Source organism: Fundulus heteroclitus, unplaced genomic scaffold (assembly GCF_011125445.2).
Source record: "Fundulus heteroclitus isolate FHET01 unplaced genomic scaffold, MU-UCD_Fhet_4.1 scaffold_46, whole genome shotgun sequence".
NCBI lineage: Eukaryota > Metazoa > Chordata > Actinopteri > Cyprinodontiformes > Fundulidae > Fundulus > Fundulus heteroclitus.
In genome coordinates, this window is record NW_023396879.1 from 1,111,856 (window position 1) to 1,126,213 (window position 14,358).

Sequence of the window (14,358 nt, forward strand, 5' to 3'; positions counted from 1 at the left end):
TAAAAATCACAGGAAAGGATTACACGCCAGGATTGTTGTCATCCACCTAAGCCACAGAGCTGGCTGTAAAGGGTTAGCGCCAATTCATGAAACATGTCATCTCGAGGCACTTTACAAAGTCAAATTCAATCATATTATACAGATTGGTCAAAAATGTCCTATACAAGGGAACCAGTTGATTGCTTCAAAGTCCCGACAAGCAGCATTCACTCCTGGGGAAGCGTAGAGCTACAGGGAGAGTCGTCTGCACTGTCCATTGCTTTGCAGCAATCCCTCATACTGAGCAAGCATGAAGCGACAGCAGAAAGAAAAACCACCCATTAGCGGGAAGGAAAAACCTCCAGCAGAACCGGGCTCAGTATGAACGGTCATCTACCTCGACCGACTGGGGGTTAGAGAAGACAGAGCAGAGACACAACAAGACAGACAAAAAGCACAGAAGTACACATTGATCCAGTAATCTGTTCTACATTAGATGTTAATAGCCGGTGAGCCGTCTTCTCTGGATGATGTCACAGTTAACAGAATGCCAGACCAGGTGTACCTACTATGAAGAAAAAGAGAGAGCAAAAAGTTAAAAGCTGAAATGACAACAGTCATTTCAATGTAATGCAATGCAAAACTGGAGAACAGTAGAAATCAGTAGAGTGAGAAAAATAGGCCCTGATGTCCTCCAGTAGCCTAAGCCTATAGCAAAATAACTATAGAGGAAGCTCAGGGTAACATGAGCCACTCTAACTATTAGCTTTGTCAAAAAGGAAAGTTTTAAGATTAGTCTTAAAAGTAGACAGGGTGTCTGCCTCACGGACCAAAATTATGTTTTTGATAGCGGGAAAAAACTATATGTGAATAAAATTTGATAGTGAATGATGTTATAACAGCAATATTTGATTTATTTTTACAGCAGCATTATCAGTGAATCTAAAAAATGTCAGAGGATTACTGAAACTTTAAATAGATAATCTTAGCTACATTAATCTTAACCAGACATACAATACCAAACCTTTACTGGCATTTTGCTGCTGATTATAGTAATGTTATATTATTCTTCTCACAATATACAAGCAATAATATGTTCATGTGAAAGGTTATTTTGTCGGAGCCCTGACTTCATCAATCCATCAATTTGAACACGACAATCCCGCAGGGGGCAAAGGCATCTTCTCTTGTTTTGCTATGGCCAAGTAAGAGAGGTGACTATTTCCCCCAATTTAACAGGATCTACTTTTAATATATTTCTATGTATGCTACTCCCAAAACTTGAATATTAACCAATGACAGTAACATTTTTAGGCCCCCGATCACTTCCTTTTTTCTCAACTAAGCTTTTTAAAATAAGACAAAATATGTAGCAATGCCTCTGATAAAAGAATATTTTTAAAATCTATAAATTACAGCACCTTTAAAATGGAGTTTTACTGTTTTTGGTCTTTAAAAACACAGCTTTACCATATTTATAACAAGTTCAGCAAAGGTTTGACAACAGGTTCCACACAAAGATCCCTAAATAAAGGTTCTTATTGAAACAACCCCATATTTAATGAAATAATTTTGAGCTTAGGTACATAGTAATGAGTAGAAACATTCATATAATCGGCAGGATAACATTGTTACACATAGCATTCAACAGCAAGGCATTGAAAGGTAAGACACGTTTGAAAATTGCTTTTATTAAAGTGTGAAATACTCCTCACTATACATTCATATGTAAGCTAATTTGCGTGTAATGATAACATTGCAGAATTTCTAGACTACGATGAAAGTAATTTTCGACAAGAATATCTGATTGGGAAATTGCTTGAAGGAGGTTTTAGGTAAAGGATGACAGTATTGATCTGGATAAGAACAATAGTCGCACTCTGTTGGGTTGTGCTAGCTCTCTAAAAGGGGTGACTTATTGAACTATGAACAGTTGGCTGCTGATTGCCTGAGCCAAGACCACATCGAAAAGAGCCGCCCTGTCAAATCACCTCCTACAAGCAGTGAGACAACATCAAGACCTCATACAAGCCCCAAAAGCTGAGTTTTTATGTAAGCTATGACCACAGAAAATTCCACATTTCTACCTTTAACATTCATACAATTACAAATACATTCTGTACAATTAAACACAAACAATGTTCAGGGTTACAAGAGGTAAACAAACAGTAACCATGTTTCACTTTTTGAGTTCATGCAGGAATTTAGCAAATATGGGTGGCGTTCACATCCCCGAGATGAAACTGAACTCTAAAAGGCATGTTTGCAACAAATCAACCGTCATTCATCATTAAAACACACATTACATCCACAGTGAAATATGGTGATGGCAGCATCATGATCTGGGCTTTTCTTTATGGAAATAGTTTTTGTCAGGGTGGGATGAACTATAAACGGCGCTAAAAATCAGTCAGCTTTGCTGGTAAAAAAAGTTAAACTTTCTTGAAGGATGATTAGATAATTTCATATTTTGGTGTCACATGAGCCCAAAATTTCTCCAATGAACAACAGAGGAATGAGAAAAATACAATTTCATAAAACCCGGCTCTAATATTCTAACAGTCATTCTAATTATTAAATAGCACACCAAGGAAGATCATCAAGTCTTTTATAGTTGTTCAGTGAAAGCAGAAGTTGGAACTTGTGTTTTAAAGGAGAAGTCCGGTCAACAAGGAAAAATCAGTGGATCATTAGCTATACCTAAAACTAATATGTTTGTGGTGATTTAATAAATTTAGGGTTAATCAGTAAAAAAATAGAAACAAATTGTCCTCACAATCACTGATCCCGGGGGCGGCCATTTTTGCCCATATTTGGGAACATCACAGGATGTGACCTCACATCCTGTGACGTCTCTGTGTGGTAAGGCACTGCGCTCTACAAGCTAATTCAATAGGAGCTGTTGTATACAGCTACGATCAACAATTATTTTGCATTTACAGAGGACTTCACCATTGAAATACGCGAGAGCTATTATTAAAGCAACAATGCTCACGTGCATGGCAGTTGGATGTAACAATACAAGTGGAGACAATTTTTTTTTCACCTTTCCAGTTCATGATCCACCGGGTTCTTTTGTTGGATTACCTACTTGAAGAGGGAGGATTTGCCATCTAACTTCTGGCCAGAGAGAAAACACGTCGTCTGTAGCCAACATTTGGAAGAAGAATGTCTTCAAGATGACAACAGAGCGAGACTTTTCGGTAGGTTTTTCTTTTTTATAATGTAGAATTTGCCGTAACATTTGTTTACCCGACCAGAGGGGCGGAGGGATACAACACACTTAGAAAGAATGCTCACTGTTGCGATGCCCAATTATTTTATGCGACTTTGGTCTTATTTTTTCTAAAGTTGCTTGTAAATTTCATGAATTGCGGGTTGCAGTTTTTTGGGCTTGTTTCTGAAAGTGAAGTCGATTGTTTCGGCTCTAAACTAAGTGACGCTGAAATATCCCTCCGCCCCATAACGCACTGGAGCTCATCCTGACATAGGAGCAGAGTGAGTTAAAGGCAGAAGGAGCAGCCACGCCTGTATTTTCTGCAGTTTACGGTTGCAATAACTGATAACTGTTGAAAATAGATTAGACGGTGCAGATCACCATTTTGAGCAGAGATTGATTCTAAAGATGAGTTTTCACTCCCTGATAACATGGCACTGCACTGTGACGTCACAAACTGGGAGGTGGAAGAACTGTTCTAAACCAAGATGGATGCGCCCAGCAAAGTAGATTCAAATGAAAATTACTCTTAATTAAAAAAACTCATCATTTATTGAAAAGTATGTAATAATTTTATATTTAAAGTACTTCATGCAGTTTAGTTACTGATTTTGACCGGACTTTTCCTTTAATGATTAAACTGACTTGTATGTTGTGTTTAGCTAATTTACAACAGTTATTGATTTAATATGTATCTGAAGAGTGACGCCTGTCATCACCATGGATTCTCATGTGGACACTTGGATTGCTTTGCTTGAAGAAACATTTTCTACACATCAAACAGAGAAAAGGCTTCTCACCTGTGGGTTAGCATGCGATCAGCCAGATGACAACTGAGTCTGAAAGACTTAGCACACGCTTTAGAAGCATACAGCTTCTCACCTGTGAGTTCTCATATGTTTAATCCTATTACTAGAGGAAGTAAAAGATTTATTGCACACTTCACAATGATAAGGCTTCTCGCCCGTATGAGTTCTTATGTGCTTATTCAGGTGACCTCTTTGAGAAAACCCTTTTGCACAAGTTGGACAGGAAAAAGGCTTCTCACCAGTATGCGTTCTCATGTGACCAGCTAAATTACTACAAGTACTGAAAGATTTAGCACACACTTTACAATGATAAGGCTTCTCACCTGTGTGAATTCTTGTGTGCTTACTCAGGCTATCTTTAGTGGAAAAACGTTTTGGACAAGTTGGACAGGAAAAAGGTTTCTCACCTGAGTGGGATCTCATGTGACAAGCCAGACTACTACTACAGCTGAACGATTTATTACACATTTCACATGCATACGGCTTCTCGCCCGTATGAGTTCTTATGTGACCAGCTAAATAACTACCAGTGCTGAAAGATTTATTGCACACTCTACAATGATAAGGCTTGTCGCCCGAATGAGTTCTTAGGTGAATACTCAGGTAACCTTTAGTGGAAAAACGTTTTGCACAAGTTGGACAGGAAAAAGGCTTCTCACCTGTGTGCGTTCTCATGTGACCAGCTAAATGACTACCAAAGCATAAAGATTTATCACACATTCCACAAGCGTAAGGCTTGTCGCCCAAATGAGTTCTTAGGTGAATACTCAGGCTACCTTTAGTGGAAAAACCTTTTGTACAAGTTGGACAGGAAAACGGCTTCTCACCTGTGTGCGTTCTCATGTGACGAGCTAAATAACTACCAAAGCTGAAAGATTTATCACACATTTCACATGCGTAGGGCTTTTCGCCGATATGAGTTCTTAAGTGTGTATTCAGGCTACCTTTAGTGGGAAACCCTTTTGCACAAGTTGGACAGGAAAACGGCTTCTCACCAGTATGCGTTCTAATGTGACGAGCTAAATAACTACCAACGCTGAAAGATTTATCACACATTTCACATGCGTACGGCTTCTGGCCCGTATGACTTCTTATGTGAATAGTCAGGTAACCTTTAGTGGAAAAAGCTTTTGCACAAGTTGGACAAGAAAAAGGCTTCTCCCCTGTGTGTGTTCTCATGTGACAAGCCAGATGACTTCCAAGAATGAAAGATTTTTCACACATTTCACAAGAGTACGGCTTCTCGCCCGTATGAGTTCTTATGTGCATATTCAAGTGACTTTTTTGAGAAAACCCTTTTGCGCAACTTGGACAGGAGAAAGGCTTCTCCCCTGTGTGGACTCTCATGTGGATATTTAAATGACTTTGACTTGGGAAACCTTTTCCACAAAGCGCACACAGGAAAGATTTCTCTCCTGTATTTCCTCTCATGTGATTAGTCAAACAGCTACACTTGGTGAAACATTTACCACATACTTCACAAGGTTTATTGGTCTTATGTCTTTTTAGTTTTGAACCATTATTGTGATCTTTGGTTTTCGCTCGTCTTTTTTTATGCTTTAGCTCTTCATCTGTGTTTGATCCTGACTCTTCTTGATTATTATCCTGCTGATGCTGCTTCTCACCTTCAGGGGAGTCTGCATTAACAAGTTGGTTTATTTTCTCTTCTGGTTCATTTGTGTAATTTTTTAAATCCAGAGGAGTCACCTTAAAGGTGTCAGCCTCCTGCTTCACTACAAGCTGCTCCTCATCCTCATTACTCCAGAGATCCCCATGTTCCTCTTTAATCTCTACAGGTTCTGGTTCCTCCTTTGTCACGTTCATCTGTTGCTGTTCAGGTTCAACTTGAAATAGTTTGTCACAAGCAGAAAACCCTACAAAGGTTTCTGTCTCCTGCTTAACAAGTTGCTTTTCATCTGGAAAGATACACAGTCCAAGCTGTTCTTCTTTAATTCCTTGAGGTTCTGGTTCTTCCTCTTTCATGTCTTTGGTGTTTGGTTCCTTCAGGTTAATAATGAAGTTCCTCTCTTGGCCACTGGCAGATTGATCAGCAAGAACCTTCCAAGAGAACAAGAGGATTTGAAATGTCTGAGGAATGAAAAATAGAAGAAATTTATTATTTTTACAAAGTGTAACTTTCATTCAAACCTAGAAAATGTCACTGCCTCCCCATCAACATCCTTAATTGAAGCTCTGATAAAAAAATCAATCCACACAACTAGGTTAAGGTTACAAAGAGTAGGTTCCTCAATCACTCTCCTGTCAAATGGTTCACTACACTTCATCCCTAAATATCTTCCAGGAGGATGTAGGTCTAGGTAGACATGCCCTCCTCCATTTGAATGGAAACATTAAAGCTTATTTCCTGTAAAGTAAGACGCTCTGATTGTTTTCATGTTCATGCATTATTCTCCAAGGCATTGCGCACTAACGCAGTGGTGGCAGGAGGCCAGCTGGAGATCAGACGTCATTTTTTAGATAGTGGGAAAGGAGTTTTAATCCAGCTTTAAGCGGCTTGACCACCATTAAAAAACGTTTATACACAGGTTTTAGTGGCAGAGTGAAAGAGAAAGTACAAAAAACCTCACAGCTCAGATGAACTGCCTGTTTAGTTGAAACAGAAGCTGTTTGGTCAATATGAATTACCATTTAGATTTGATATATAAATCACAGGATCGGCCAAGCTATGAAAAAGTGCGACCTATAGTCCGAAGATAACAGTAACAATACATGTGATTGAACATAAATAACAAACATACATTATTTCAATGGAGTTTTAAAAGCTATAAAAACTAACAAACACCCGCCGCATAATACACCCAAACAAGCAACATACTCCACCTCGACACTCAAACAAAACAAAAATAAACAATGCTTTCAATACAGTAATCTTTGTTTTAAGGTATTCTTAAAAATGTTTTGATTTTGGATTTTGGTGACGCTACACGGGAGTAAACTCCATTCTAAAGACCCTCAAAATAAGATAGTTTTCTTCATAAAATTACTTCAAGGACTTGGAACTAGAACTTTGTTGTTGATGACTCGGCATGATACGTGCTCATCTCAATGTCCACTGAATAATATTCTTTAAAATATAGATGTGTATTATAAACCATAAGCTTTTGCATAAACAACAGAAGACTATTTTACTTTTTCCTCCTCAATTAACCAAAGTTTAAGATGCATCTGGTGCAGACTGGTGTGAAAGGAACACTGCAAAACGACTCTGGCTGCTCTGAGCTATTTGAAGTTTTCTCAGATGTTTCTGTGTGGCTCTGGACCAAACTACTGAACGATACCGTAAATGAGATAAAACAAGACCTTGGCCTACATTTTTCAACACAGTAGGTGGATAATATGCAGAACGTTTTCTTTACATGGAGATTCCCAGCCCATAATACTGACTGTGTGGTCAACCTGGTCATCAATCATTCAACCGCTGGTTGTCTAGGTGGTGTCCTGAAAACGACGTGGGCTACGTTGATAACTGGAGAACTTTCTGGGGAAAACCTGGTCTGATCCGGAGAGATGGCATCCATCCTACTTTGGATGGTGCTGCTCTTCTTTCTAGAAATCTGGCCGGATTTATTAGTTCTCCTAAATGCTGACAATCCAGGGTCCAGACCAGGAAGCAGAGCCGTAGTTTAACACACCTCTCTGCAGCTTCTGTAATGTTACCCATCCATTATCCTATTGAGACGGTGTCTTTCCCACGGCCAAAACTTAACAGATCAAAAACTTATCTAAAAGGAACAAATCATAAAAACCTAATAAAAATCAATACGGTTCACCTTGAACCTAAAAATAAAACAATTAAATGTGGTCTATTAAATATAAGGTCTCTCCCTCCAAAGACTTTGTTAGTTAACGAATTGATTTCTGATAAACAGATTGATTTGTTTTGTGTCACAGAAACCTGGCTACAAGAGGACTAGGTTAGTATAAATGAGTCAACTCCCTCCAATTATTCAAATTTCCACATTCCCAGACCTGTGGGAAGAGGAGGAGGAGTAGCAACCATCTTTCAGTCTGATTTATTAATTAGTCCCAGGCCAATTAATAATTACAGTTCTTTTGAACATTTAACCCTCAGTTTCCCTCATCCAAACTGCAAAGCAATAAAACCTCTTCTGTTTGTTGTTTTGTATCGTCCACCAGGCCCTTACACTCAGTTTTTGGATGAGTCGTCAGATTTCTTATCTGATTTGGTGTTAAATACTGATAAGGTTATTATAGTGGGTGATTTTAACATCCATGTTGACACAGAATGTGATAACCTTAGTGTAGCCTTTAAAACTATCCTAGATTCAATTGGTTTTGCTCAAAATGTGCATAAACCGACGCACTCTTGGCTCCATACTTTAGACCTTGTGCTGACATATGGCATTGATTGTGAAGAATAGTATTTCCTCACAACCCTGTCCTATCTGATCATTTTTTAATTACATTTGAGTTTAATCTAACTGAGTTCTCCACCCCCAAAAGAGGGTTCCATTATAGTAGATCTTTATCGGATAATGCTGTATCAAAACTTAAAGAGTCTGTCCCCTTTTTAATATCCTCTGTATTGCAGAAATGCCCTGTAGATGGCAGCAATGTTGTTTCTTCCAATTCACAAATAGATGTCTTTGTAAACGGTATGACTTCGTCATTGCGTTCTGCATTAGACAATGTAGCTCCCTTGAAAAAGAAGGTGATTATTCACAGGAAGCTGGCTCCTTGGTTTAATTCAGAGCTGCGTTCCTTGAAGCACAATGTTAGGAAATTGGAGAGAAAATGGCGCTCTACACACCAAGATGAATCCTACCTAATCTGGAGGGACAGTCTATTGTTGTATAACAAGAACCTTCGCAGAGTTAGAGCAGCATATTTTTCATCATTAATTGAGGAGAATAAGAATAATCCTAGATTTCTCTTCAGTACAGTTGCCAAACTTACCCAGAGCCACAGCTCTGTTGATCCATCCATACACTTAGCTCTTAGCAGTAATGATTTTATGGGATTCTTCATAAATAAAATTGATTCCATTAAAAATTGGCATCCTCCCAAACATGATTACATCGTCCTCAGTAAGTGAGGCAGCATTGGAGGAATCTTTAGAACCTGCGCAGTGTTTGAACTGTTTAAAAGCAGTAGAGCTGTCTGAGCTATCTAAAATTTTAGCTTCATCTAAACCTACCTGTATGTTAGACCCAATCCCAACCAAGTTGTTTAAGGAGGTATTCCCTCTGATCAGTGGTCCTATTTTAGACATGATTAATCTATCCTTGGTAAATGGATATGTACCACAGGCTTTTAAAGTAGCTGTTATTAAACCTTTACTTAAGAAACCATCTCTTGATCAAGATGAGTTAGTAAATTACAGACCTATATCTAATCTTCTTTTCTTATCTAAAATTCTTGAGAAAGTAGTTGCTAATCAACTATGTGAACATTTAATGACCTACTTGAGGAGTTTCAGTCAGGCTTTAGAGCTCATCGTAGCACTGAAACAGCTCTGGTGAAGGTCACCAATGACATTCTCATGGCCTCAGATAATGGACTTGTGTCTATACTTGTCCTGTTAGATCTCAGTGCTGCATTTGATACAGTTGATCACAATATTCTCCTACAAAGACTTGAGCATACTGTAGGGATTAAGGGAAAAGCATTAGGCTGGTTTAAATCTTATCTGTCGGACAGATTCCAGTTTGTTCATGTTAATAATAAATCTTCCTCAAACTCTAGGGTCACCTGTGGAGTACCACAGGGTTCAGTCCTTGGACCAATTCTATTTACTATATATATGCTTCCCATTGGCAAAATTATCAGACAGCATGGGATTAATTTCTACTGTTATGCTGATGACATTCAGCTATATTTATCCATAAATCCTGATGAATCCAATCAGTTACTGCGACTGCAGTCATGTTTTGATGACATCAAAAGCTGGATGACTTTAAATTTCCTGCATTTAAATTCTGACAAGACAGAAGTTGTAATCTTTGGGCCCGAGTCTTCAAAAAATAAAGTTCTTAATCAATCACTTAATCTGGATGGCATTAACTTGGCCTCTGGTAATAAAGTTAAAAATCTTGGTGTTGTTTTCGACCAAGACATGTCATTTAAATCTCATATTAAACAGGTTTCCAGAGTTTCCTTTTTTCACCTCCGGAATATCGCCAAAATTAGAAACATTCTGTCCAGGGGTGATGCTGAAAAACTAGTCCATGCATTTGTTACTTCAAGGCTGGACTATTGTAATTCTTTACTATCAGGAAGTCCACAAAATGCAGTTCAAAGCCTTCAGCTGATCCAAAATGCTGCGGCAAGAGTTCTGATGAAAATCAACAAGAGGGATCATATTTCTCCAATTTTAGCTTCCCTTCATTGGCTTCCTGTTAAATCAAGAATAGAATTTAAAATTCTCCTTCTAACGTATAAAGCCCTTAATAATCAAGCTCCATCATATATCAGAGCTCTGATTACCCCGTATGTTCCTAACAGAGCACTTCGCTCTCAGACTGCAGGTCTGCTGGTGGTTCCTAGAGTCTCTAAAAGTAGAATGGGAGGCAGATCCTTTAGCTATCAGGCTCCTCTACTGTGGAACCAACTCCCAGTTTTGGTCCGTGAGGCAGACACCCTACCTATTTTTAAGACTAATCTTAAAACTTTCCTTTTTGACAAAGCTTATAGTTAGAGTGGCTTATACCCTGAGCTATCTCTATAGTTGTGCTGTGATAGGCCTAGGCAGCTGGAGGACATCAGGGTCTAATTTTCTCACTCTACTGATTTCTACTGTTCTTCAGTCTACTGTTCTCCAGTTTTGCATTGTATTACATTGAAATGACTGTCGTCATTTCAGCTTTTAACTTTTTGCTCTCTCTCTTTTTCTTCATAGTAGGTACACCTGGTCTGGCGTTCTGTTAACTGTGACATCATCCAGAGAAGACGGCTCACCCGCTACTACCATTTAATGTAGAACAGATTACTAGATCAATGTGTGCTTCTGTGCTTTTTTGTCTCTCTTGTTGTGTCTCTGCTCTGTCTTCTGTAACCCCCAGTCGGTCGAGGCAGATGACCGTTCATACTGAGCCCGGTTCTGCCGGAGGTTTTCCTTCCCGTTAATGGGGAGTTTTTCTTCCCACTGTCGCTTCATGCTTGCTCAGTATGAGGGATTGCAGCAAAGCCATGTACAATGCAGATGACTCTCCCTGTGGCTCTACGGTTCCCCAGGAGTGAATGCTGCTTGTCGGGACTTTGATGTAATCAACTGGTTTCCTTATATAGGACATTTTTGACCAATCTGTATAATATGATTGAACTTGATTTTGTAAAGTGCCTTGAGATGACATGTTTCATGATTTGGCGCTATATAGATAAATTGAATTGAATCTGATTTAACCAGGCTAATAAATTGTCTAATCTCATGACCAGCAGTTTAAATTTGGTGAACTGCTCCATCTTGGTATCCTCAATATACAAATTAAGTGAAGTAATATTTGGTAACGTATACCTACTGAAAAATGTCATACATTGAGTTTTGGAATTATTCAATAATTTATTCAGTTGATTCTATTTCACCCAGTCCACTACTGTATTTAGCTCTTGCTGTAGACTCCCATTCTGTTCCGGTATCGTTGACGCTGCGGTGAGCAGTGTGACATCATCTGCACATTGTTGTCTAACTACTCTGTCCTTCCGGCAGAGACAGATAGCTCTCCCTCTCAGGAGAGAGTTGTGTACCTGAAGGAGCGGAGTGATATTACACACCAGGGAAGATTATTTGGTGCACCTTATAATCCGGTGTACCTTATGGTCCAAAAAATACGGTATTTTAATTTCATATAGAGCTGTTTACCATTCCTCAGTCCTCATATGTGCTAGTGCAGCATTAGTTGAGAAGCTCTGCCTGTATCCATGCTGTTACCAATTCATAGAATAACCCATTATTTGATCAAAAATGATCCTCTCCAAAATCTTGCTCAACACTGGGAGTAAACTAATCGGTCTGCTGTTTGAGCCAATAAAGCCTGCTTTTGCATCTTTGAGTAGAGCTATAGTTTTTGACCATTTCCAGAGTTTGGAAAAAGTGCCACTTAAAACCAAGATGGCGCTGCACGGACAGCTGCCAGTCACCTCGGCTGCGTCTACTTTTTCCCTACTTTCTCTTCTTTATAGTGTATTTTGGAGTGTTTTTATATTAGTGAATACAAGATACGGTATTCCGAAATTATGTGCATCAAAGAAGCCAACTTTTGGGACTCTAGTTGATAGAATTATTCTTACTATGTCCTATATATTTTATCTTATTTACTATGTTCATTGCATTTATCATATATATTTACTCTTTACTACTAAGAAGTTTTAAGGTTTTAGATATTAAAGTATATTTCATGTGGCTCATCTCTCTCTAATCTTTGCAGAAGACCTGCAGAAAGAAAAATATGTTGTGACTATAATAAGTGTTTTTATGAACTCTATTCATCCATCTGGAGTGCTTACGTATAAGTGTACTGTGTGAACTGCTTGGTATTATCTCGAAGGTCACAGAGTGTTTTGCTTATCCCTACCCCCTAGCTTGACAATGGAACCAGGGATTCCTAAATAAAAAGAGGAGGCGAAGGATTTGTTTCAGAGCGAGTTTTGGAGATCTGTATTAAGCATCTCAGCTCCTCTACTTGCAAGATTATTTGAAAACCAAACCTCATTGTTGTCTCTCCTTCTTGTGTTGTTAATGAATGTTTTGGGTGTTTGAACCTGACACTAGTGCTGAGTTTTCTGCTACTTTAGGCACTTTTTGATGCTGCAAGGGGAGAGTCCTATGTCCGCGACTCCGGAGGCCCCATTGCTGCTCTCTGTCTGCTAGCTGCAGGCATGAAAACGGGTCGGAGTGAAAAAGGTGAGAAGGATTAAACCCCTCCAGGGGGCCGAGGGCATGCTCCCCCAGAAGAAAGGTTTGTATCATTTAATGTAAAGCATCAATCTAGAGCTCTTTGATAGAATAATCAAGCAAAGTTACGGGACAGGAGGGATGGGTACCTTTCACATTTAAAACGATACAGTACTGGTACCTGGGAATTGATACCGGAACTTAGCGGTACCTATTTTCACTACTTTGATGTTGTTAATGTTAGTTTAATAAAATCTCTAGTTTTTATTTAGCATATTTATTTCTTAATATATAAGCTTGTATGAGTCTAGAAATTAACCTTATTTAAAAATGTATCAACTTTATACACTGCCTGAATCCACAGCACATGAAAGGACAGTTAGAGGCACAGAGTGAACGAGGTGAACACGGGATAGAAGCTGCGTGTGAATAAAATTTAGCGAATTGTTTTAGTGCAACTGTTTCAGAGAAGAATAAGAAAAAACTAGATTTAAAAATATATTGTATTCAGCTTTGTAAATCAGGGAGGGATACATTTGCAAAGAGGGAACAGAGCGGCTCTCCTCTTTGCTCTGACTACAGGTGAGTTTCAGGAAGAGGCAGCAGCTGCTCTCAGGTGTTTTCTCCACTGCTCATCAGCAAAGTGCTTTAATTTGTTTGGGACAATTTGCTTTATTTTCGTGATTACTCTTGTCAACCACAGTTAAAAAGCAATGTCTTGTCTCTCCCCCTCTTCCTGTCAGCCTACTTTCGGAAAAAGCGAGCCACTAGAGCTGCAAAAAAATAAATAAAAAAAATACAATTATTATTTATTACTTATTTTACGACATTTTAATATAAACTTTTTTCTTCTATTGTTACTGTAACTACTTTTGTCAGTTTTTAGTTATTTGAGTAAATGGAAGTGTAAGAATTAGAGTGTAAGAAATTAGAGGACTGTACATAGTTGGATTTCAAATTGAAACGCAAATGTATCTTGTAACAGAAAAGTAGGTTAATAAATACAATATCAATGAAAGGATTCCAAAAAAGTAAAAAAAAAAAAAATGACTTTTTTCTCAAGTTTGAAGACGTTTCGCTTACCATCTAGAAAGCTTTCTTAATTCAAAATCAGCATATGAACAATGAAAAGAACAATTTCTTACCTTCCACAGACTAACATTCCTGCTTTTCTATAAGCAGCGCGTCCTGTGACATGACAGAGAAACTAAAAATAAAAGAATGGCTATCTTTAACGTTCATTTGTTAAGTTAGATCTTAATGAAGCCAGGAAGTGTGGTCACTAAAATTTAATGTTAGCTTGAGTCAGTCAACGTTACCTTGAGGCACTCTGCATGAGTGGTTCTCCATTCTAAAATAGGAGTTTAATAATACTGTCAATAACTTAAAAGTACTTTATTCAGTATTATTGTACATTTGGGCAGTTGCGTTTCTTTCTGTTTTAATCCACTAACTGAACAATAACGTTCACGTTAACGTTC

The 14,358-nt window shown here is 38.4% G+C and overlaps 1 protein-coding gene across 1 annotated transcript; it reads right to left on the minus strand.

Moving 5' to 3' along the window:
* Positions 1 to 3,373: 3,373 nt before the first annotated feature.
* On the minus strand, positions 3,374 to 14,041 carry LOC118560607 (gastrula zinc finger protein XlCGF57.1-like). The gene is made up of 2 exons (XM_036131876.1): positions 14,023 to 14,041; positions 3,374 to 6,063 (listed from the first exon to the last, which is right to left on the minus strand). Exon 2 carries the CDS (start codon positions 5,986 to 5,988, stop codon positions 4,075 to 4,077), a length of 1,914 nt encoding a protein of 637 aa, XP_035987769.1. The 5' UTR covers positions 5,989 to 6,063; positions 14,023 to 14,041; the 3' UTR covers positions 3,374 to 4,074.
* Positions 14,042 to 14,358: the final 317 nt, after the last annotated feature.